The sequence below is a fragment of the Mobula hypostoma genome, chromosome 16 (assembly GCF_963921235.1).
Source record: "Mobula hypostoma chromosome 16, sMobHyp1.1, whole genome shotgun sequence".
Lineage (NCBI taxonomy): Eukaryota > Metazoa > Chordata > Chondrichthyes > Myliobatiformes > Myliobatidae > Mobula > Mobula hypostoma.
In genome coordinates, this window is record NC_086112.1 from 11,595,421 (window position 1) to 11,621,310 (window position 25,890).

Here is a 25,890-nt window from a genome sequence, read left to right on the forward strand (position 1 = left end):
CTTTTCCAGTAACTGTAACACATAACTGACATTGGGTAAATACCCAGTATGGCTTTAGTTTTTCTTTCTTCTTGTTATTTAGAGATACAGCACATTAACAAACTCCTCTGGCCCAATGAGCTCCCGCTGCCCAATTAGCCATGTGACCAATGAACCTACTAAGCTGTAAATCTTTGGAATGTGGGAGGAAACTGGAGCACCCGGAGGAAACCTACATAATCGTGGGGAGAACGTACAAACTCCTTACAGACGGAGGCAGAGTTGAAACCGGGTCGCTGGTGCTGTGTTGTGCGCCAACCCCTCTGCTATTGTGCCACCCATGTGTCGATATCCATCTCGCCCATGGGTTCCCAATCTATTTGATGCCATGGAGCGAGGTGTCCGTGAACCCCAGGCTGTGAACCCCTGATCTAGATCACAACAGTTATCACAACAGTTTTTTTTAATAAACAATGTTTCCAAGAATGAGGTAGCTATCATCCGTTTATTCTATTGGGACTCCAGTCCTTTTGTAAGGGCATGGATCCCTCTTGCTCTAAGTGACCCTAATGGTTACAACCTCGCTGTGTCACTGTGTGGTACAAAAACTTCACTGCGGCAGATAGGAGGGCTCTACAACGGGTAGTTGAAACTGCCCAACATATCACCAGCACCAGCCTACCCCCCCCCCCATCAAGATATATATTAGAAAAATCATCCTCAAGGATTTCACCCACCCTAATCATGGACTGTAGCATCCACACTAGGACCACCAAACTCAAAAACAATTACTTTCCCCAACTCATCAATCTGAACAACATCTCCACTCCTTAACCTAGCCCAGACTCCCTGCCACCTCTACTTGATCATTTCCCGTCAGTCACCTGATGTAGATACCCTGTACCTAATGTCACTTTATACACATTCAATCAGTCTATGCATATAAGTTAATCTTATATTTACTGCGTTTCTTAATTGTATTCTTTATGGTGACTGAGTTTTTTTTTTGTGCTGCATCAGACCCAGAGTAACCAATCTTTTTGTTTTCCTTTACACTTGTGCTGACGAACGACAATAATCTGTGTGTGTGTGTGTGTGTTTGTAATGCCTGCTCCTGTGATAAGGGTGTAAGTCTCGGCTGATCTCCTGGGATTTTCATGCACAACAGTCTCTAGAGTTTACAGAGAATGGTGCAAAAAAAAACCCCACAAAACAAAAATCCAGTGAGTGGCATTTCTATGGACAAAAATTCCTTGTTAATGAGGGAGGTCAGAGGAGAATAGCCAGACTGGTTCAAGCTGACAGGAAGGTGACAGTAATTCAAATAACTACACATTACAACAGTGGTGTGCGGAAGAGCATCTCTGAACACACCACGCATCAGACCTTGAAGACGATGGGCCAAAGATGCAGAAGACCATGAATACACGTCCACTCAGTGGCCACTTTATCAGTTATTGGAAAATACCCAATAAACTGGCCACTGAGTGTAAATGCTAAAAGGGTACAACGTGTCAAATTGAAACTGCCCTTTGATGTAACACGACTGAGCAAATTAAATAGTATTAACTTCACTGTCCATCCATTGACATTTTTCTTCCACCTTGTAAATCAAATAGTAATTTTTAAAAATAAAGCTCTGCTCCAGAATAAAGATCTCCTTTTAAATTTATATATTTTAGTGTCCAGAAATTATCATTTTTCCCCTTACAATTAGTCTCATGATGTACACAGACTAAAATCTCTGAAACTCTTCTTTCTTTTCTATTTCTTGAAATATTTTCTAAAGTATACTTAAAATTCTAGAGAGTCTGTAATTAACCCAAGGCCTCTTCACATGCAAGTAGTGTGGTAACACTGCTGCAGTACAGGAGATTAGTTGCCTCCCCGTGGTGTGTGGTGTTTACACGGGCCAAGTCTGACAAAGAACAGAATGGGATACTCCGTTGATGTATTGAGATTTCCAAATTATGCTCTGTTGGGAGCGAAACAAAGGCATATTGTTGAAGTGATGTGGTTAGATCTCACCAGGGTCTAATTAAACTTTAAACTGAAATGAAAGCTGATTGCATGGATTAAACTGATACTTCAGGAGGACAGGCAATGAGGCAGAAGATAGATCTGGAATCTCTCCCAGAAAGTAATAAGTGCCTCCAGTCAGGTTGGCCATCGGTAATTAGTTTAGATTGGAGAGTAAAAGTTTACGGATTTGAACAAAAAGAAATATTACTGACTGCTGACTCCATTCCTTTTAATTAGCGCAATGAATTAGAACTACAGGAAGTTTTTTTTTACAGTCTTGCCTGAAGCAGGAACTTTGTTTTCAACACCTGGGCTGAATTATACGTAAAGTTGTGAAAGACCGAGAAGTGCTATTTAATGCCACTGTTTTGCCTTTCGGAATCAAAACACTTCAAAGCAGAACTCTTGGACACCGTTCCTTTAGTTGCTCCGTGCCCTGACAGAAACTTGCCTGCTTCTTTTAGTTGATTAGCCAGAGGAGTCATGTGGAAATTTACACCAATTCCAAACTGTTCAAGCCTGAAAATGGAGCCGCACTCCAGTGGAAGGTAAACTCGAGGGCACAGAAGTGGTTACTCAGCTCACTGACCCACGCAGCCCCGAAAGCAATCACTGGGTGATCTGCAGGATTTTCCGGTACCACAGACTTCCTGCAGAGGTTTGCAGCACTCCTCAGGTTCCAGCTGCTGAATGAAGTGTTTTAAGGTTTAACTGCAGGGCTAACGTTTGCTGTAAAATTAATTTATGAGGCTCACAGCCGAGAGGTTAAAGAGGGGAATAAGAGGTATTCTCTTTCCTTTCTCAATCTTGCATTAGCCGGAAAGCAAGATCAATGCTGCAGTGGCTGTGAGAAGTGTTTAATTTTTACTGCATTTGTTTCATTACTTCCGTAGGAGTGCCTCCCCAAGCAAGATATCCTCTTTTCAGCTGAATATCCTCTCGTGCATGTGAAGAATGGAAAATGAAGATTATGGAGTGCACTCTTCACTGGTCATGATGTCCATTGTACAGGTCCAGGCCATGATGTTCATTGTATAGTTTCTGGTTACAATGTCCATTACGCAGGTCCAGGCCACAGTGTCCACTGTACAGGTCCTGGTTACAATGTCCACTGTACAGGTCCAGGCAACAATGTCCACTGTACAGGACCTGGTTACGATGTCCACTGTACAGGTCTTGTTTACAATGAACATTTCGGGCCGAGACCCTTCGTCAGGAGTCCTGACGAAGGGTCTCGGCCCGAAACGTCGACTGTACCTCTTCCTAGAGATGCTGCCTGACCTGCTGCGTTCACCAGCAACTTTGATGTGTGTTGCTTCAATTTCCAGCATCTGCAGAATTCCTTGTGTTTGCCTGTTTACAATATCCACTGTACATGCCCTGGTTACAATGTTTACTGTACAGGTCCTGGTTACAAAATCTACTGTACTGGCCCTGGTTACAATGTCCACAGTACAGGTCCTGGTTACAAAGTCCATTGCACAGGTCCAAGCCACAGTATATACAGTATAGTGCAATTCCTGGCCATGTTGTCCATTGTACAGTTTCTGGCCATGATGTCCAATGTACAGGTCTGGCTCTGTGGCTCAGAAGGGAAGGGGGTAAAAGAGGAGTACAGTAATTATAGGGGATTCACTAGATAAAGCCGCAGACAGTTGATGCTTTGAATGTGAAAGATGTGGGTATGTTGTCTCTAAGGTGCCAGGGTCAAGAATGTCTCAGATCGGGACTGCAGCATTCTAAAGGGGGAGGGCAAGTAGCCAAAAGTCCTGATACATATTGGTACCAATGACGTAGGTAGGAAAAGGGCGGGGTCCTAAACAGAGAATATATTGAGTTATGTGGAATGCCGAGAAGCAAGTCCTCAGGGGTAACAATCCCTCGATTGTTGCTGGTGCCACGCACTAGTGAGGGTAAGAATAGAATGATTCGGCAGAGGAATGCTGGTATCGGGAGTTCTGGATCACTGGGATCTCTTCTGGGGAAGTTATGACCTGTACAAAAAGAATGAATTACACTTGAACCCAAGGGGGGAAAATGAATATTCTTGTGCATAGGTTTGCTGGTGCTGTTGGGAAGGATTTAAACTAATTTGGCAGGGGAACGAGAACCAGAATGACAGTCCTAAGGATGGGGCAGTTGGTACACAGGTAGATGCAGTGTATAGTGAGACTGTGAGGAAGGATAAGCAGATGATAGGGCAAAATTGCAGTCAGTGGATTGAGTTGAAGTGTAACATGGGAACAAAACTGGAAAGGGAAATGAATACAGGACTGAAGGTGTTATATTTGAATGCAAGTAGTATACGGAACAAGGTAGATGATCTCATAGCGCAGTTACAGATTGACAGGTACAACGTTGTGGACATCACTGAGTTGTGGCTGAAAGATGATCATTGTTGGGAGCTTAACATCCAAAGATACACATTGTATCAGAAGAATAGGCAGGTAGGTAGAGGAGAAAGAGAGGATCTGTTAGTAAAAATTAAATCAAGTTCTTAGAAAGAGGTGAAAGAATCCGTGTGGGTAGAGTTAAGAAACTGCAAGGGTTAAAGGACCCTGATGGGAACTATATACAGGCCCAATTTTGCTCCCATGTCTTATGGTCTTATGGTCTGAAGACACATTTAACATTTTAAGAACAGCTGTTTCCCCTCTGCCATCAGATTTCTGAACGGTCCATGAGGCCATGAACACTATCTCACTTCTTTGCACTATTTTTAATATATTTCTTATTGTAATTTATAGTATATTTTATGGATTATATTGTGCTTCTGCCACAAAACAAATTTCATGGTATATTCTGTGGTAATAAATCTGATTCTGATTCAAATCATTCAGAGAGTTCAAGACTTCTCGGAATGAGCCATTTTGTCAAATAAATTAAGTCTTTCTACGGAACCATCCCACAGAATCCACTCCCTTTTTCCCCTGATCAGCCTCTGGGACATTCTTTGCAGAACCTACTGACTTCTGGACAACTGTATTTTTCTTAATAATTTAGTTGTGTGGATCTTAATAATTTCTGGATAAGACTAAATTTATTTTATGGCAAGAAGTTTTCTACAAGGCACAGCTGGTCAGAATCCAACTCCAGTTTACTATCACAGACACATGTCATGAAATCTGTTATTCTGCAGCAGCAGTTCACTGCAATACATAAGATACATAAAAATAACTATAAGTTACCAAAATAAATAGTGCAAAAGAGAAATAGCGAGGTTAGCACAGAGACCGTCTTATAGCAATAAGCACACATCATTGCTGTGGATTCCGCTAGGGTTCACACTTCGATGTGATTAGAAGAAAATGCAATATGTGATTAGAAGATATGCATTATTTATCTCATGGGGATAAGTTGAGTGAGTTAGTTTCTCTGGAGCAAAGGAGGATGAGAGTTGACTTGATAGGGGTGTACAAGATGATAAGGAACATAGATCGAATGGACAGCCGGAGACCTTTTACTCAGGATGGAAATGACTAACACAAGGGGGCATAATTCTAAGATTACTGGAGGAAAGTAGAGGGGTGATGTCAGAGATATGGTTTTCACACGGAGTGGTGGGTGCATGGAACCTGCGGGGGTGGTGTTAGAGGCAGATACATGAGGGGAATATAAGAAACTACTAGAAAGGCACATGGATGATAGAAACATGGAGGGCTAATTCAGCGGGAAGAGTTCAATTGATCATAAGAGTAGGTTTTAAGGTCAGCACAACACTGTGGCCGAATAGCCTGTATTGTGCTGTACTGTTCTACCTTCTACATTCTATTCTTCATCCTCTAATGTAGTGAATGCAAAATACAAAGGTTCATTTAAAACTGCCTTCCATCTCTGAAGCTCCTGAGCATTCATCTAGATCAGGGGTTCCCATCCTGACCCCTTGCCTAATGGTGTTGGTCCATGGCATAAAAAATGTTGGCAACCCTTGACCTAGATCGAGCTTTTTGTGGAGCACTTGTCCCTCTTATCACTGAATCTTCCCCCCCCCCCCTCTCTCTCCCTGGATCAGAACTCAGTTCCTTTACACCTTTCTGTGAGGTGCCACTAGCACTTGGCCAGGGGCCTCACAACACGCGCTTATCTGTGGCAGAAATCCACATCTCCTTGCGTCTCACGATTCACCCTCAGCCAATTACTTTATAGAAGTGACATTTCCATCATCCCAGTAACATAGCGACTATTGTATTCTCTGTTGAACTCAGATATCCCACTTGATCTTTATCTCTCTAGCCTTCATTCCAATTCCCCATCAAATATTTGTTCAGCTCTTTTCCCTGCCAGAGTTAATCACAGCAACTTCAACTGCTTTTGTTCAAAGTTGCTTCAACTGTGCAAAGGAAGGACTATTCAAAGTAAAGATCAAAAGTGCTCAAAGGAAAATGTGTTCTATTCTCTTAAATAATCACTTTAAACAAAAGGAGATGGGGAACTGAAGTCTGTCGAATATCTAGTAACCGGATTAACTGGTTAAATCAAATCCTGGGCTTGTACCTATTTTAGCTGTAAATACTTTTCTGATGTTTTGTTTTATTTCTGACATGCTCTGAACAGCTTTGATCAATGCACAAATAAATACACATAACAGATCTTCTACCTGAAGACACAGACTCAATATTTTAGGAACAGCTTCATAGATTCATACAATCAATCCATGCATATAAGCTATCTTATGTATTTACATTTATTGTGGGTATTTAAATTATGTGTTCTTTATCTTATTGTGGCTTTTTGTGCTGCATTGGATCCAGAGTACCATTTTGTTCTCCTTTACACTTGTGTACTGGAAATGACATTAAACAATCTTGAATCTTCCCCTCTGTCAGCAGATTTATGAATGGTCCGTGAACATTATATCACTATTGTTGCTTTCTTTGTGCACTAAGTAATTATTTTATATCTATTTATTATAATTTATATTACTGCTGCTGAACAAAAAAAATCATGATATATATCCATTATGATACTGATTCCACAATGTTTGTATTATTTTATATTTGTATAGTCAGAATCAGATTTAATATCAGTAGCATATGTTGTGAAATTTGATAACTTTACGACAGCAGTACAATGAAATGCATGATAAATAAATATAGAGGAAAAAACTGAGTTACATAAATATGTGTGTGTGTGTGTGTGTGTGTGTGTGTGTGTGTGTGTGTGTGTGTCTGTGTGTGAGTCTGTGCGCATGTGTTTGTGCGTGTGTGTGTGTGTGTGCATGTGTTTGTGCGTGTGTGTGTGTGTGTCTGTGTCTATTGAATAGTTAAGTTAAAGTACATAGTTGCAGAAAAAAAACAGAAATAAAAAGTAGTGTAATGTTCATGGGTTAAATATCCATTTAGAAATCAGATGACAGAGGGGAAGCAGCTGTTCCTGAATTGCTGAGTGTGTGCCATCAGGTTTCTGTACCTCCTACCTGATGGTAGCAATGAGAAAAGGGCATGTCCTGGGTGGTGGGGGCCCATAATGATGGACGCTGACTTCCTGAGGCACTGTTCCTTGAACATATCCTGGATACTACAGAGAGTAGTACCCTAGATGGTGCTGCCTATTTTCACAAGTCTCTGCGACTTACTTCAGTCTTGAGCAGTAGCCCCTCCGCCTGCCCCATACCAGACATTGCATGCAGTCAGAATGCCCTCCACGCTACACCTGTAGGGGTTTAGTGTTTTAGTTGACAAACCAAACCAATGAGTGGAAAAGTGAATTATGAACTACTTAGAATACAAACCATAATGGAGTTTGCATTTGTGGCTAGGAGTTGTGTTCATTCTTTTAATTTAATTTAAAGATACAGAAGAGTACAGGTTCTTCCAACACAATGAACGGAACTGCCTCTTTGTCCCTAGCCTAATCACAGGACAATTTACAATAACCAATTAACCAGTACATCTTTGGACTGTGGGAGGAAACCGGAGCATCAGGAGGAAAACCCAGATGCCGTGGGAATGACATACAAACTTCTTACAGCCAAAGTCAGGATTGAACTCCAATCTCCGATATTCCGAGCTGTAATAGCGTTACACTAAATGCAACACCATGATGGTGCCTGATGTTGAGGACACTGACAAAAATAATGGATTGATACTTATTTTCCACTTTCCTCTATGAGTCAGTAATGTGTGTGTCCTCATAGAGAAATGTGCACCAAGGGACCAAACGAGTTACTAAATCTACATTGGACTCTCAGCTTGGCTGAAAGTTTCAAATCTATGTCATGGACAACAGCTATCTGAATATGTTCCTTCTCGAACAGATGTAATTTTTCAATTTAATGATGACAAATTGCAGCTGTAGTCCAACTACTAAAGCACAACATAAATGTTTATTACAGCTCTAGAAAACTTTTGTAGTTTCAATTCTTAAATGTATTCCTAATTTATGGCTTCACCTCCCAAACTGAAGAACAAGACATGTATCAGATTTTCAGTCATGCAACAAAAAAAGTTATTCTCTTATTAATAAACACTTGTATCTGAAGACACTGTGCTGTTCAAGAAAGGACAAAGCTGTATGAGAGGAGATTAAGAGAGCCATATTTTGAAAGTAACAGGCACTAATTACAGTCAGTAAATTCAAATTCAGGGAAAACAAAATTAAATTAAGCCCTTATCGATGCACAACAGAAAGCATCCTATCTGGATTTATCACGGCTTGGTATGTCAACTGGTCTGCATGTGACTGCAAGAAACTACAGGGAGTTGTGGACAGTGTTCAGCACAGCCACGGAATCCAGCCTCTCCTCTGTGGACTCTGTCTACACTTCTCACTGCCTCAGTAAAGCAACCAACATAATCAAAGAAACCACGTAACAGCAAGCTCAAGGATAGTTTCTATTCTGCTGTTATAAGACTGTTGAACAGTCCCCTTGTACAATAATATTGAGCCTTGACCTCACAATGCTTCTATAGGTGTGCAATGTAGAGTATATTGACTGGCTGCATCACAGCCTCGTACGGAAACACCAATGCCCTTGAAGGAAAAATCCTACAAAAAGTATTGGGTACGGCCCAGTCCATCATGGGTTAAGCCCTGCACACCACTGAGCACATCTACATGAAACTCTGTCACAGGAAAGCAGCATACCCTCGCCACTCAGGATATGCTCTATTCTCACTGTTGCCATCAGGAAGAAGGTACAGGAGCCTCAGGACCACCAGGTTCAGGAACAATTATTACCCCTCAACCATCAGGCTCTTGAACCAAAGGGGATAACTTCGCTCAACATCACTTGCCCCATCATTGAAATGTTTCCACAACCTTTGGACTGGCTTTCAAGGACTCCTCATCTCAGGTTCTCAATATTTATTGCTTATTTATTTATTTATTATTATTATTTTCTTTCTGTAGTTGCACAGTGTGTTGTCTTTTGCACATTGGTTGAATGTCTGAGTTAATGCAGTCTTTCATTGATTTTGTTATGGTTATTATTCCATTATGGATTGATTGAGTATGCCCGCAAGAGTCTCAGGGTTGTATTTGGTGACATGTATGTACTTTGATAATAAATTTACTTTGAAGATGATTATGACCTTAACCCCTTGTTGTCTACCTGCACTGTACTTTCTCTGTAACTGTAACACTTCATTCTATATTTTGTTACTGCTTTCCCTTTGGGCTATCTCAATGCACTTTTGAAATTAATTGATCTAATGTACGGTCTGCAAGGCACGTTTTTCGCCTTGGTACTTGGGACGATAATAAACCACAGCACTGAACAATAAAAATGCATTGAAGGCGAGAGGGGGCAAGATCAAGGGGGATGTAAGGGGTAAGCTCTTCACTGAGAAAGTCGTGGATGCCTGGAATGCACTGCCTGGTATGGTGGTAGAGGCAAATATTTTGGAGCATTTATGAGACGCTTGGATAGGCACATGAATGTAAGGAAGATGGAGGGATATGGGCATGGTGTAGATAGAGGGGTTTTAGGTGTTTTTGATTTGCTTTTTAACTGGCTCAATGCTGTGGGCCGAATGGCCTGTTACTGTACTGCACTGTTCCGTATGTTCTATAATTTTCCAATTTAAAATAAGTAGAAAAAACATTTTGTGGCAGGCATTTAATTATATGGTTCAATGCCCTTGGTAAGATGGAGAGTGTTAAAGTATTTCTTGAGTAATGCAAGATGCTCCAAAAAGCTATCTTGTAGACATTCTACAAATTCTCTCTCGTGGGATCCAGTAACAACCTGACTTTCCCAATCTACCTGCATTTTGAAATTCCCCATGACTATCCCTTTTTACACATTTTGTTCCATCTCCTATTGTAATTTGTATTCCACATCCTGGCTACTGATCAGAAACCCGTATATAACTCAAGCTCCTATGCCTCCTCCCTGATGGTAGCAATGTTATGGGTGGGGGGTGCACTGAACAGTGGAATTTAAGTTTTACAAGTTATGGGCGTACAATATTGGCCTTGGAAGCATGGCTAGCCCTGGCACATCCCGGAACAGCACTGGCTGTTGATGCAAATGACGTATTTCACTAAATGTTTTGATGTACCTGTGACAAACAAAGCTAATCGTTAAAGATCTTTAATCTCAATTTATAGTTTCTCATTTGATTATTATCTATTAAAGTGCTGATGTATTCTGCAGCAAGTCAGGCATGGAATCAGACTGCAGATTCCCCTGCTCTGGAAAGTTCAGAAAACTCCTGTTCACTGTGGACCGTGCGCCCGAATGCAGCCAGAAGGAGACCGAAAGATATCGGCAAGAAAATTCAGAGCTTCCACATCCGCGTTAACTGCTACACTACCATGAAATACAATACAAACATAACCATGTTCTTAAGATTATGAAAGGTTCTAAAAGATAAATAGCAAGGTAACGTTTATAATAACAAAGGGTCACAGGAACTATTGATAGAGGCTTTTAAGTTCAAAGTTTTAAACGTAAAATGTCTTCCCAGAGAGAACTCTGCAGGATTCACTTCTGGTACTGTAATTTGGTGCAGATTTGTCATTCTAAGAATACTGAGGGAGGACCATTAGCCACGGAACAACTCCACTGCTCTTCTTTAAGACTGTACCATGGAATCTTTCATACTCCCCCTGAGGGAGCAAAGAATGCCTCAGTTTAACATCAGACCCAAACAATAGTTAATCTGGAACAACACAAATTAAATGTTGGAGGATCTCAGGTCAGGCAGCATCTACAGAGAGGAATAACAGTCGAACTTTTGGGCTGAGGCACTTCTAATCTGTTAGTGCAACACTCTCTCAGTACTGTGCCAACTTTACCTCTCCTGTCTCTGCAGTTGAACTGGTATCCAAACCTTCTGGTTAGAAGGAACTTAGATATCTACTAAATCATGGCTGACATTATAGGACACTTCTGTGGCTTATAAGTGCTCAAAGATGTTAACATATTTCCGGTCATAAACACAAAAGATTTTACAGATTCTGGAAATCTTAAGCAACAGTGCTGGAGGAACTCAGCAAGTCAGCCAGCAGCATCTATGGAGGGGAATAACTAGTTGACGTTTTGGGCCGAAACCCTTCATCAAGACTGGATGAAAAGGGTTGGAAGGGGAGGAGTACAAACTAGCAGGCGATAGGTCATTTGTTCATTTCGTTACTGATTAATTAATAATGCGGACAAAACATCCTACAGTGGGGGGGGGGCGCTCGGTTTTTCTTTGCATCACATGATGTTATCCCATTGGCAAATTCTGCCATTGGTGAAGCAAACCATATTGGAACAGATGGCAACTGGAAGGTAGTTTGTTGCAACAAACAAGGAGGTTTTTTTTGGATGGATGTTACAAAACCACTGACTTTCTGGCTTCGCCTGAGCCGAACACTCACCCAGGCAACCATTATTCCACTGCTAATATTTTGTTGTTACTGACTGGTCTATTTATTTGGGTGTTTCTGTTGTTTATGAGCAGAATCTGACCTACTTTAAACAACAAAAAATTAATTTAATGTGTTTTTTTTCCATAGTTCAGCGACAATTTAAAATGAAAATGAGTTGTATTTAATTGCCAATGAGAGAAAGACTGCGGGATCCAGTTGGGATAACTTAAATTTATGATGGAAGTTAAATATTTCATTGTTTCGGCATGCCGGTATTAAAGATTAACATATGCACTTCAAGAGTAACTGATAATTTCAAGTACATATCCAACAGCAAACACAAAATGCTGGAGGAACTCAGCAGGTCAGGCAGCGTCTATGGAGGAGAATGAACAGTCGATGTTCTGGACAGAGGCCCTTCACCGGGACCGGAAAGGAAGCCAGAATAGGAATGTGGAGAGAAGAGGAGGAGTAAAGTTGGTAGGTGATAGCTGAGATTGGGTGAGGGGAATGTGGCTGCAGGTGGGATATGAAGGGGAAAGCTGGGAGTGGATAGGTGAAAAAGATCAAGGATCTTACCTTTCCTCCCTCTTCATTTCTCTGCACTGCCTATCACCACCCTCTGATGCTCCTCCTCCTTCCTTTTCTCCCATAGTCTACTCTTGAGCACTTTCACCTATCACCTCCCAGCAACTCACTTCAACCTCTTTTCCCCCACCCATCCTTCACTTCACCTGGTCTCACCCATCTCCTTCCCCAGCACCCCTCTCCTTCCCTTTCTCCTATGGTCCACTCTCCTCTCCAAACAGATTTCTTCCTCTCCAGCCCTTGACCTTTCCCACACACCTGGCTTCACCAATCACTTTCCAGCTAGCCTTCTTCCCCTCCCCCCACCTTCTAATTCTGTCTATTTCCCCCTTCCTTTCCAGTCCTGAAGAAGGGTCCCGGCCCAATACATCAACCATTTGTTCCCCTCCATGGATGCTGCCTGGCTTGCTGAGTTCCTACAGCTACTCTGGATATCCAGCATCTGCAGAATCTTTGTGCTGACATATACAAACAAATTATGTAATGGAAATGCCATGGCCGGAAACTTGGCACCTGTTCCCAAACATTTTTATGCCATTGGCCAAAACCATTAATCCAGGGGTCCATGAACCCCAGGTTGGGAACCCCGGCGTAGATTTTCAATGATGCTTAGATATGAAGGTGGCTATGCAGCTTTTTATTTCTGTTGAAATTAAAGAAATTGAAATTCTTATTATTTTCATGACAGAAATTCTGGTCAAATTCCAGAGCAACACGCAATCTGGGTGAGCTGCAACTGTGGGTGGTAGGGTGGTGATGGGGGAAGAGGTAGAGGGTGCAGAAGAGGGAGGGGAAGAGGGTGCGGAAGAGGGTGCGGAAGAGGGTGCGGAAGAGGGAGGGGAAGAGGGAGGGGAAGAGGGAGGGGAAGAGGGAGGGGAGTGAAAAATAAAGAAAGATTAAGATGTTGAGATGGCTTAGAACCTAAAGTGATGACACAATTCCAAAAGCACTAAGTGGTGATGCATGTATCCTGAGCCTCAGTTTTCAGGTTGGAATAATTAATTCATTTCAGCTAGATGGCATATTATCAATCTGAACAAAGGAAGGGAAAACACAATAAGATCTTCATTTCTTGATCACAGGGTGATGGGGTGGAGATATGTCTCTACCAAAGGAGATGTAAGACACTCCTTCCCTCCGCTATCATACAGGTCACCCTTGGACAAGGTGTAGCAAACAACAGGAATTCTGCAGATGCTGGAAATTCAAGCAACATACATCAAAGTTGCTGGTGAACGCAGCAGGCCAAGCAGCATCTGTAGGAAGAGGTGCAGTCGACGTTTCAGGCCGAGACCCTTCATCAGGACTAGGTGTAGCACCTGCTTAGCCCCCCCGATCAGGGTCACGTGAAGCCATGGGAGCAGGTGGTGGATGTTGGTATGAGCAACTGATGCATATCACAAGTCCTGGTTATGCAACCACTAACGCCAGGCAGACATTCTCTGAAAAGTATTGATAATAGCTGGGGTCACCCGTCTTGTAAAGACACTGCCCAGAAGAAGGCAAGGGCAAACCACTTCTGTAGAAAATTTTGCCAAGAACAATCATGGTCATGGAAAGACCATGATCCCCCATGTCATACAACTCGACACAGAACAAACGAGTGTCTTTCACGGTGAAAACTGATACAAAATACTCATTTAGTTTATCCTCCATCTCCTTGTTCCCCATTATTTATTTCTCTGGCTTCATTTTCTAGCAGACCTATAGCCACTTTCCACCCTTTTATTTTTTTTACCTACTTGAAAAAGCTTTTACTGTCTCCTTTCATATTATTTGCTAGCTTGCTTTCATATTTCATCTTTTCCTTCCTAATGATTCTTTTAACTGCTGTCTGTAGGTTTTAAAAGCTTCCCAATCTTCTACCTTCCTGCTAATTTATGCTTTGTTGTATGCCCTCTCTTTGGTTTTCCATAAGCTTTGACTTCCCTTGTCAGCCATGGTTATACTATTTTGCCTTTGGGGTATTTCTTCATTTTCTCTATCCTGCACCTTCCTCATTTTTCCCAGAAACTCACGCCATTGCTGCTCTGCTGTCATCCCTGCCAGCATTTCCTTCCAATTCACTTTAGCCAACTCTTCTCTCATACCACTGCAATTTCCCTTACTCCACTGAAATACTACTACATCAGATTTTACTTCCTCCCCATCAAATTTCACGTTGAACTCATTCATATTGTGATCACTGCCTCCTGAGGGTTCTTTGCCTTAAGCTGCCTAATCACCACCAGTTCATTACATAACACCCAATCCAGTATAGCTGATCCCCTAGTAGGTTCAAGGACAAACTGCTCTAAAAAGCCATCTCACAGGAATTCAACAAACTCACTCTCTCTTGCGATCCATTACCAACCTGATTTTCCCAATCAAGCTGCACGTTGAAATCTCCCATGACTATCATAACATTGCTTTTTTGACATGCCTTTTCTACTTCCCATTGTAATCTGTAGTCCACATCCCAGCTACTGTTGGGAAGCCTGTATATAACTGACATCAGGGTCCTTTTACCCTCACAATTACTCAACTCAACCCACAAGGATTCAATATCTTCCGATCCTATGTCACATCTTTCTACTGATTTGAAGCCTCTCTTTACCAGCAGAGCCACGCCATCCCCTCTGCCTATTTTCCTATCCCTCTGATACAATGTATAACCTTGGACATTCAGCTCCCAACTACAGCCATTCTTCAGCCATGATTCAGTGATGGCCACAACATCATACCTGACAATCTGTAATGGTACAAGATCATACCGTATTTCTTATACTCCATGCATTGAGACATAACACTTTGAGTACTGTATTTGCTACCCTTTTTGATTCTGCATCCCAAATCCACTGATACTCACCGTACTGGCTGTAATGTTGTCTTGTCCCGTCATCTGCCTGCCCTTCCTGACAGTCTAACTACACGCTACATGCAGGTCAACTGTACCTCTTCCTAGAGATGCTGCCTGGCCTGCTGCGTTCACCAGCAACTTTTATGTGTGTTACATGTTATCTTTGCTTTTTTACCATCTGCCCTGTCCTGAGTTCCTTCACTCTGGTTCACCACACCCCCTCTGCCAAATTAGTTTAAACCCTCCCCAGCAGCTTTAACAAACCGTGAGAATATTGTTCTCCCTCAGGTTCAGGTGCAACCCCTCCCTTTTGTACAGGTCATACCTCCCACAGAAGAGAACTCAATGATCCAAGAATCTGAAGCCCCCAGCACCAGCTTCTTAGCCACACATTTATCTGCCAGATCATCCAGTTTCTACCCTCACTGGCATGTAGCTCAGGAAGCAATCCAGAAATTGCTACCCAGGAGGTCCTGCTTCTCAGCTTTCTAAATTCTCTCTTCAGGACATCTTTGTTTTTCCTTCCTATGTCATTTAGTACCAATATGTACCAAGACACGTGGCTGCTCTCCCTCCCCCTCCAAAATGCTGTGGATGCGATCCAAGACATTCCTGACCCTGGCACCTGGGAGGCTACACCATCTAGGTGTCCCATTCATGTCCACAGAATCTCCTGTTTGTTCCCCTAACTATTGAGCCCCCTATCACTACAGTTCCCCTCTTATCCCTTTTTCCCTTCTTCCCTTCTGCACCAAGGGCCATGTATCTTCTACACCTCTATCTTAATCTACTTTGCTCCAAAGGAAAAGCCCTAGCTCATTCAACCTGTCCTCATAAGACATGCTCTCCAATCCAGGCAGCACCCTGCACCCTCTCTAAACCTTCTATATCCTTCCATAATGAAGCAAATAAAACTGAACACAGTATTCCACGTCCACTCTAACCAGAGTTTTGCAGAGCTGCAACATTATCCCACAGCTCTTGAACACAATCCTCCAACTAATGAAGGCAACACTCCATATGCTTTCTTAACAATGCTATGAACTTCCTTTTTAAGGATTCAACAGAGACACGGTTTATATTATATTCTTGATACCATTATGTAAAAACTGAAGTTGGTTCTCCAATTGTGTTGTTAATTACTACATATTTCTTTACAGACATTATATAAATCCAAACAACATTTATGATTTGGTTATTTTTGGACAACATAGACAGAAAATGTTTGACAAATGGCTCCTGAAATGAAGCATCAGAATATAGACAAACTAAATCAAGTACTCAGTAACTCATACACTGACTTGTTCTTCTGCAGTACCTTAAATTATTAAAACAGATTCAAACCTTCATCAAGCTATAGTGGAAAATAATTCAGGTAACTAGATGTTTGAATAAAAGGCAAGACAAAGAATAAACACAAGAGATTCAACAGCTGCTAGAAATCTTGAGCAGCACACGCAAAATGCTGAAAACACTTAGCAAGTCAGGCAGCATCTACAAAGGGGAATAAACAGTTCAGTCTTGGCCCGAAACATCAACTGTTTATCTCACTCCACAGTTGCTCCATGATCTACTGATTTCCTCCAACACTTAAGGAATAACTGAAACACATTAAATAATTAGGACCCAAATACTGTATTTTGTTTTGTTGAGATACACTGGTTATATTCAGCTCATGCAAGTACCTGCTTATTATTCTCCTTTCCCAGCTCCTGTTGCTCAGGCATATTTTCTATCAGATCAATAATCTGTCATCAAATCAATGAGTTTCAGTTTTAATTAATAACCTCTTGTCAAGACAAATGCCCACATGAATAACGTCTTTATACATGGCCCTGTCCATTATCTGGAATTGTTTGAAGTGGTAATAATCAGGTCTGGCGGACCCAAGTCAGCCTTCACAAATCTACGCTGGCTCTCTCTCATCAACTAAAAATTTCCAGGTGTTTGCATACAGAGTCTACTAATTTCCTGACACCAGATGTCAAGCTGCATCAGGAAATTATTATCCCATGGTTTCCTTCTCACCTTCCTCGAGCAGTGGTGTGACATGTACAAGTTTCCAACCTAATGGAACAGTTCCTGAATTAGGAGAACAGAGAGCACAGGCAAGGACCTCTATAACGTTTTCCCCTTGTCCATGTGGAAAACGTGGAATGGAATTCATTAAAGCAGATTCAGTTGCCATATTCAGGTCAAAGGCACATGAATGTGGAATAGTTCCACAATGAAAATTCCAACTGGAATCAATATAAATTTGGCCTAAACTCGATCCAAAAAATGGACTATGAAAGGTGATATACCATTATCATCCTCACCTTTCTGTGCCATGTTGCACAACATGGGCGATCATGGTCTTTCCCTGATCACGATTGTTCTTGGCAAATTTTTTACCGAAGTGGTTTACCATTTAGATTAGATTATGAAGGCATGTAGTCCTCTTTTATTGTCATTTTGTAATGCATGCATTAAGAAATGATACATTATTTCCTCCGGTGTGATATCACAAAAACACAGGACAAACCAAGACTTAAAAAACTGACAAAACCACATAATTATAACATATAGTTACAACAGTGCAACAATACCATAACTTGATGAAGAAGTCCGTGAGCACAGTAAAGTTCAAGGTCTCTCAAATGTCCCACATCTCACGCAGACGGGAGAAGGAAGAAAAACTCTCCCTGCCATGCCGACCACAGTCCGACTCTGAGTCATCCGAAAACTTCGAGCTCTGATCAGCTCTCCGACACCGAGTACTGTGCGCCATCTCTAACCGAGTGATTCAACCTCTTTCTCGGTCGCCAAAAGCAGGCAAGGCCGGGGATTTTGAGGCCTACCCTCCGAAAGATTCCCAACCGCGCAGTAACGACAGCAGCGAACGAGCGTTACAGAAATTTTTTCAGATGTTCCTCCGTGATTTCACATCCATTCTCCATCAAATCAGAATTGTCCACGGCCCCTATTTAACGGATACGACATCATTTTTCACCGGAGAGCTGCGCACGCATTTCAACCATCCATCACCTGCTCCCATGGCTTCATGTGATGCTGATCGAGAGGCTAAGCAGGTGCTACGCCTTGCCCAAGATGTATCTCCACCCCACCTCCCAATACCACTGCAGGTCTGAATAAGTCACAAGATGAGTTGTTAATGGTTTATTTTGAATGCACAGAATTAATTAGCATTAGTTATCTTGTATAAATAAATCAGTTAGATTAGATTAGATTATGAGAACACTCAGTCCTCTTTTATTGTCATTTAGAAATGCATACATGCATTAAGAAATGATACGATGTTTCTCCGGCGTGATATCACAGAAAACAAGACAGACCAAAGACTAACACCGACAAAACCACATAATTATACCATATAGTTACAGCAGTGCAAAACAATACCATAATTTGATGAAGAACAGTCCAGAGGCACAGTAAAAAAAAAAGTCTCAAAGTCCCCAAGTCGATCAACTCCCGAGTCCCCGATAGCGGCAGCAAAAGGGAGAAACTCCCTGCCATAAACCTCCAGGCACCGTCAACTTGTTAAGCAGCCATATTAATGTCATAAATTGAAAGCACTATATTATACTATAACGAAGTGAATGGCTATTTACTGTCCTGGATAGGAGGTCTTATGTTTGCTCTTCTCAGCTTTCCAATCACAGCAGCCACCACTTGAAAGATCACAAACAATTGTAAGTAGACTTCCAAATATGCTTTGTTTAGTTTATGATCATAAACAGGAGTAAGTCTTCAGTTCTTAAAATATAAATGCAAAGTAATAATCAGTTTGCTCCTGCCGGAATTACAAACTCGCTCTCTGCTCCACATTGACAAATACAGTGCTGTGTCTTAGGCTCTCTAGCTACATATACAGTATGTGCAGAAGATTGCTGCACAGTACTGTATGTACATTTTAACATAGAACATCCACTCAGTCTGTGTCACTTCTCATCTTGAAAACCTCTATCAGTTCACCTCTCATCCTTCTTTGCTCCAACTTCCATTAAGGGACTATTGGCTTCAAATTTTCAGATCTTCCCAGCAGGTTCTGTCCTAATTCCCCTCTGATGGGTATAAACTTTGGTCTCAGTTGTTGTGTCAAATACCTATGCCAGAGACTGCAATGATCAAACTCCTGCTAAAGTAGGCCCCTAAAGTGCGGAGACAAGGGTCCTGGGTGTTGGAATCCCTATTCTAGGTGAACCCATGCAGTCAGGAACCAAAGCCAGAGCAGGTTTAACCAGAGTAGTATCCAGATTATGGTTCCAAACCCAGGTCACAGCCTGGATACTCAAAGAACGATCCTTTACATATTTCTTTATCCCATCTGCTGATACTTCCATCAAGAACTAATCCCATTCCCATCACAATCCCTGCTAGGCTTAACAGCCTTCATGGGCAACTTTTCATAAGAGCATACTGAATAAATTGGGTGACAATAATTTGAGTACAATTTACAAGCCTTCACACTAATTTCACATTCTCCCTTGGGGTCCGCAGTGGTGGTCTCCAGAAGAAATACCCTCCTGACGGCAGCTGGGATCACACCTTGAGGAATTTCACAATGTGCTTATTGTACACCACCTTTTAAATCTTTGGAAGGTGCCAAAGAACTAAGCAGCCAATAGAGGATTATTGAAATATATAATGCGGCTATTTGAACACAGCAGTCTACTTGCTACAGCAAAATCCCAGAATGGCTGATGAGATGAGTGAAGAGCTGCACCATGCTGTCCATTGCCAAAACATGAACGTGGTGTTCCTCCCCTCCTCCTTCACCTCCAGTGCTGCAGGTCCTCTGAATTACCCCTAGTTTGCAGACAATGTTTTAGTTTCACATTTTGGTGAAAGATGTCGCCTGTAACAATGCAGCATTGATTCTGTTCTGAACTGGAGTGATGCATAAATTACACACTCAAGTTCTTTATCGAAGGTCAGGTCAAGAAGAAACAGAGTTATTACCATGGCAATACAGAATTAGGACTTGTCTTCAGCACAAACTCTTTAAAAATGGCAATTGCTGAACATAAATAAGCCTAGAAGACATCTTTCGGTATTTCTGCATTTTAGACTTTATAGATTCATGCAAGCAAGGTAACCTTACTGAATGCAATTGTTTTCACCACGTTAAAAAACAGCCATTGACTACAGTTTTAAGATTAAGTAAAGGCATCTGTTAGTCTTGCGAGACCATGGATCTGCGCCTGGAAAGTCTTCACTCTCCAGGGCGCAGGCCTGGGCAAGGTTGTATGGAAGACCAGCAGTGGCCCATGCTGCAAGTCTCCCCTCTCCGCGACACCGATGTTGTCCAAGGGAAGGGCATTAGGACCCATACAGCTTGGCACCAGTATCGTCGCAGAGCACTGTGTGATTAAGTGCCTTGCTCAGGGACACAACGCGTTGCCTCGGCTGGGGCTCGAACTCACGACCTTCAGATCGCTAGTCGAATGCCTTAACCACTTGGCCACGTGCCCACAGTTTTAAGATTATACAAGACTATAAGACACAGAAGAATCAAGGCATTCGGCCAATGGAGTTCCCTTCACCATTCGAAAATGGCTGATTTATTTTCCCTCTCAACCCTGTTTTGCCTTCTCTTCATAACTCTTGACACCCTTACTAATCAAGAACCTACAGTATCAACCTCTGCTTTAAATATACCAAATGACATGGTTTCCTCAGCTGTCTGTGGCAATGAATTCTATAGATTCACCCCCTCTCGCTAAATTCATCTTCATCTCTGTTCTAAAGGTATGTCCCTCTATTCTGAGGTGGTTCTCTCTGGTCCTAGATTTTCCCACTATTGGAAATATCCTTTCCACGTTCACTCTATCTAGGTCTTTCAACAATTTATCTTCTTGAACAATTGTCCTTAACTATTCATTAACAAAATTAACCACTGCATAAAATCCACAGCCCTCTGATACATAGAATGCAAACAATTTCAACTCAACTAATAAACATATTAAAGGGTTAAGCATATAACTATGTTTATTTATTAACATATGAGGAGCGTTTAATGGCTTTGGGTTTGTACTCACTGGAGAATAAGGGGGCATCTTATTGAAACCTATCAAATATTGAAAGGCCTAGATAGAATGGACATAGAGAGGATATTTCCTATAGTGGGGGAGTCTAGGACAAGACAGCGCTGCCTCAGAATAAATGGGCGTCTTTTTAGAACAGAGATGAAGACCAATTTAGCCAGAGGTTGGTCAGTCTGTGAAATTCATTGCCATAGGGGGCTGTGAAGGCCAAGTCATTGAGCTTATTCAAAGTGGAGGTTGATAGGGTCTTGATTAACAAAGGTGTCAGAAGTTAAGGGGAGAAGGCAGGAAAATGATGTTGAAAGGGATAGTAAATCAGCCATGATAAAATGGTGGAGCAGGCTCAACGGGCTGAATGGCCTCATTTTGCTTCTATATCTTATAGCACCTGCAGAATTTTAGCAAAACTTGTTCCTAATGCTTCTCAACGTCTTAAATAACACTAGCATGTTGATCCTGAAGCTAGAGGTTGAGAATCTGTGAATGAAAACATAGCCAATTTCAAATAATTCTGAAGTAATTGTCCCATGTACATACCACAGACTGCCTTGAACATAGAATATAGAACAGTACAGGCCCTTCACCCCACAGTGACGTACCACCTTTTAACCTACTCCTATCTCAATCTAACCCTTCCTCCTACATATGCCTCCATTTTTCTGTCATCTATGTGCCTGTTTTGTAAATGATCCTCAATGCATTTACCACCACACCTGGCAGAGCATTCTATGCACCCACCACCCTGTTTAAAATATGTATCTCTGGCATTCCCCCCCACCCCATACGCTTTGAAGTTTTGCCCCTTGTACTTGCCTTTCCCACCCTAGGAAAATGTTTCTAGTTCTCCACTCTATCTATGTATGTTTCTTATCAAATCACCTCTCATCATCCTCCTCTCCCTTGAAAAAACTTCTAGCTCACTCAATCTGTCCTCATAAGACATGCTGTCTAACCCAGGCAGCCCTAGTAAATCTCCTCTGCATCTTCTCTAAAGCATCCAAATCCTTCCTATCCTTATCCAACCAGATCTGAACTCAATCTGCCCAGTATGGTTAGGGTTCCCAACCTGGAGTCCACAGATTGGTCCGTGGCATAAATAAGGTTGGGAATCTCTGGTCTAATCAGAGTTTTATAGAGCTGCAACATTACTTAGTGGCTCTTGAACTCAGTTCCCTGACTAATGAAGGCCAACACACCATACACCTTCTTAACCATCCTATCAGCTTACATGGCAACTTTGAGAGATCTGTGCGACTGAACCAAGATCCACCTGTTCCTCCATGCTGCTAAGAATCCTGCCACTCCCCCGGTATTCTGCCTTCAAGTTCAAAAATTGGTGACTGTAAAAAACTGACATTTTTACAAAGTAAATAAAAAGACTTGCCTTGATCTGTTGACACTTGCTTCTGTGCTGCTGTGCTAACAATTAATTTTTCATCAATAGCCACAGCCTTTTGTGGTTCCCTGGTTTCCAACGGGGCCGTGGAATCTGTAGCTGATGATGAGATGGCTGATGGGGCTAGCTGAGTGGCCTTAGGGTGTGGAAGTGAAGGTTTTGAGGCTGTCGATACCAGCTTTGTTCTGGAGGTTGGAGCAGTGAAGTATTCACTATCAATATCCAGTGGTGAAACAGTGTCAGTTAAACCAATCTCCAAGACAGCAGGAGGCTGGGTAACTGATTCACCGATGATTACAGTCTCTTCTGCTGTTGTCTCACCGGGCTCATTTTCAATAATAATTGGAGATGCACTTGTCGCTAACTGCTTAGGTTTCTCAGTAGCTTTAATGTCATGCTTTAGCACAGAAAGACCAGAATCTGGACTAATTTCAGCAGAAGGTGCTGTTATGGTTGATGTTTTTGATGTCACGATGACCTGAGGGGTGGTAACAATTGCCGTGGAAACGACTTCGATATGAACAGGTTCTGGTGTTTGAAAGGTTGCCGTCATTTCCTCGTGTTTGGCCACAGTTGCCTCCATTATACCAGAACCCTCCCTCTCTTCTTCTGTGGCTGTAGAGACAACTGATTCATTGTGCAATATAGCAGAACTTTGTATTTCAATTTCAGGAGTCGTCTCCTTTATTAAGCCAGGGTGGTGGGATCTTGCTTTCTCTGGCTCACACTCAACCTTCTCCTCAAAATGGGGTGTTGATGGGTATTGGGTCATCACACTGACCTCTTCGGTCATTTGTTCAAAGGGAGTCCTTTTTATTGTAGTGGCTTCTCGCTCTTCCTGACGGCTTGCACCGGTCGAACTTTCGGCTGGTGAAGATGTATACTGGGGAACATCTGCACTGGTTCCTTCATAACCAATTTGTGTTGGTCCTTCTGGGTGAGTTTTAACCACAGTCATTAAATCAGATAACAATGATTCCTGAGGTGTTATTATTGTTGTAATATGATCTTCACTTTTTGCCTCGGAAGTTTCTATGGTGGCAACAATATCATACGTGTGATTTTTCTCATCAAATGCAGGTGATAGGGTCTCAAATGATACCTTATGACCATTTTCAAATAAATGAATCATTTCTTCAGCCTCTTTTATTTGAGTACTTACAACTCTGGTCATTAGGACCGTTCCAGTATCACCTGTCGATTCATTCAGGGATAACCCAGTTGTTACATCTACTTCAGGTGAAAGTTCAAAACCCGGAACAGCAGTGTGCACTTCACTTTGATCTTTCGTTGGTTGAAGTGTGATATAACTTACAGATTCAGGTTGCTTTTCCTTGGCAACCTCATCGATATATTTTGTGCCATTCTCCTGCTGCCTATCTCGATCTGGAACTGAGTGAAATTCCGTAATCCATTGACCTTCAGTTGAGATTGTCACTCTTGGTTTGCCTGCCTCAGGCATACTGATCTGATACAAATCTTTCTCGCTAGAAACCCCCAACGATGATGACACAGGAGGCCCGGTTTCCTCCACTAATGCAGAGTCCGTGGATAATGCTGGTACCTGACTAGTAACAAAGTCATCCACAATGGTGCTCCCAGGCTGATGCTTGGCTGGTGAGATTTTCACAGTACCTTCTGGTGAGATAGATGTGTGATGCAGAGTTGATTGCTGAGGTTCAAAAGTAACTGAATGAACCGAGGATTTTTCAACAGATTTAGTTGACTCAATATGAACAGCTTCAGGATCTCCACTGGATACAATCTCTGAAGAGGGGGATTCCATTTCTGTCATACTTATCTTGCTGGTGTCCGACACTGATAGAGTTGGCCCTTCACCTTCAACAATGCGCACTTGAGGTGCGGATGCTGTTGGTTTTACTGTTGAAAAGGTGGATGGCAAGATTGCTTGTTCAATTGTCACTGCACTTACTCTTCCTGGGACAAGCACTATGTCACCCGTTTCACTTTGAGTTAAAGTCGTTAGTGGGCTGGTTTCTGTCCAAGTAACTGTTTCAACATGCTTGGCCTCTCCTTGTTCTGTTGTGGATGGGAATATTACATCGGAGGCCATTGCCGAGGTACCCATTGAATCTATCAACACAATCTTCTTGCTGTCAGGATCTCTTGTTACCCCATAAGTGCGGTCAAAGGATACTGTAGGGGGCAAGTCTGTCAGAGGCTCATGCACTCCGGACATGGCTGAAACCGGAGATACAGGTGACGCAACAAATTTGCCATCCTCTTTAACTTTTGTTTCCTCATAGGTTTCATTCTGAACTTTTTCATCCTCAATCAAAACTGATTCACGGACGCTAGCTGCCGTCACAATAGCAGTTGTCGCAGGTGTTTGGTCCTCTACTCTCATTGTCTGAGTGCTCTTGTTTGCACATTTGATTATTATTTCCCCTGCACCAATGTCTGCCAGTTGTGTGCTGCTCGTAGGTTCATCACTGATCTGGATGGCTCCTTCCGAGCTTGCTGCAGTGCTGGTAGCTACAGGTAATTTTAGCTTATCTTCATCATCCTTTGTAACCTCCACTGCAGCTGTGGAGACTGTGTTCACTTGAACTTTTCCTTCCTCTTCGGTGAGACTACTTACACTTTGAGCTTCAAGCCTGGATGATGGTTTGAATGAGGCTGGGAGGGCTGGTGTGTGTAAATGTCTGGTTAGTTCCTCACCATGTCCAGTAACCTGTCCTTCAGCAATAGACACTTTCAATCTGTCTTCATCAGTGGATACTCCAGCTACTGATAATTTTACAGTGGCTTCATCCTCAGGCCTTGATGTTCCACTTGGAGCTGTACTATAACCTTGAGAGATGGTCTCTTTTCCAAACTTCACAACATGAGTGGAAGTAGCATCTGATTCTACCTTCTCGATTGTCAGATTAGCTGCAGTTTCATGAACCACCTTTGGTTCCAAAACTCTCTGCGGTATTTTCACCCTTACAGGTCTTCCTATGAAAACACACAAAAAAAAATGCTTATGTTGTTTTGCGCACAACATGCCACCTTCAGACCAAACAAATGGTCATCTACAAATAATAAATGCAAGAGATTCTTCAGCTGCTGGAAATCGAGAGCAACACACATAAAATGCTGCAGGAACTCAGCAGGTCAGGCAGCATCTGTGGAGGGGAATAAACAGGTGATGTTTCAGGCCAAGGCTCTTCATCAGGACTGGAAAGGAAAGGGGAAGAAGCCAGAATAAGGTG

The 25,890-nt window shown here is 42.2% G+C and overlaps 1 protein-coding gene across 5 annotated transcripts in view; it reads right to left on the minus strand.

The window, feature by feature from the left end:
• Positions 1-25,890, minus strand: part of LOC134357221 (versican core protein-like) — a 207,601-nt gene that overhangs the window by 105,244 nt on the left and 76,467 nt on the right. For all 5 annotated transcript variants that reach the window (XM_063068523.1, XM_063068525.1, XM_063068526.1 and 2 more), the window contains exon 8: positions 22,661-25,633. In XM_063068523.1, the coding sequence (XP_062924593.1) occupies positions 22,661-25,633 (2,973 nt within the window). The remainder of the gene's footprint in view (positions 1-22,660; positions 25,634-25,890) is intronic.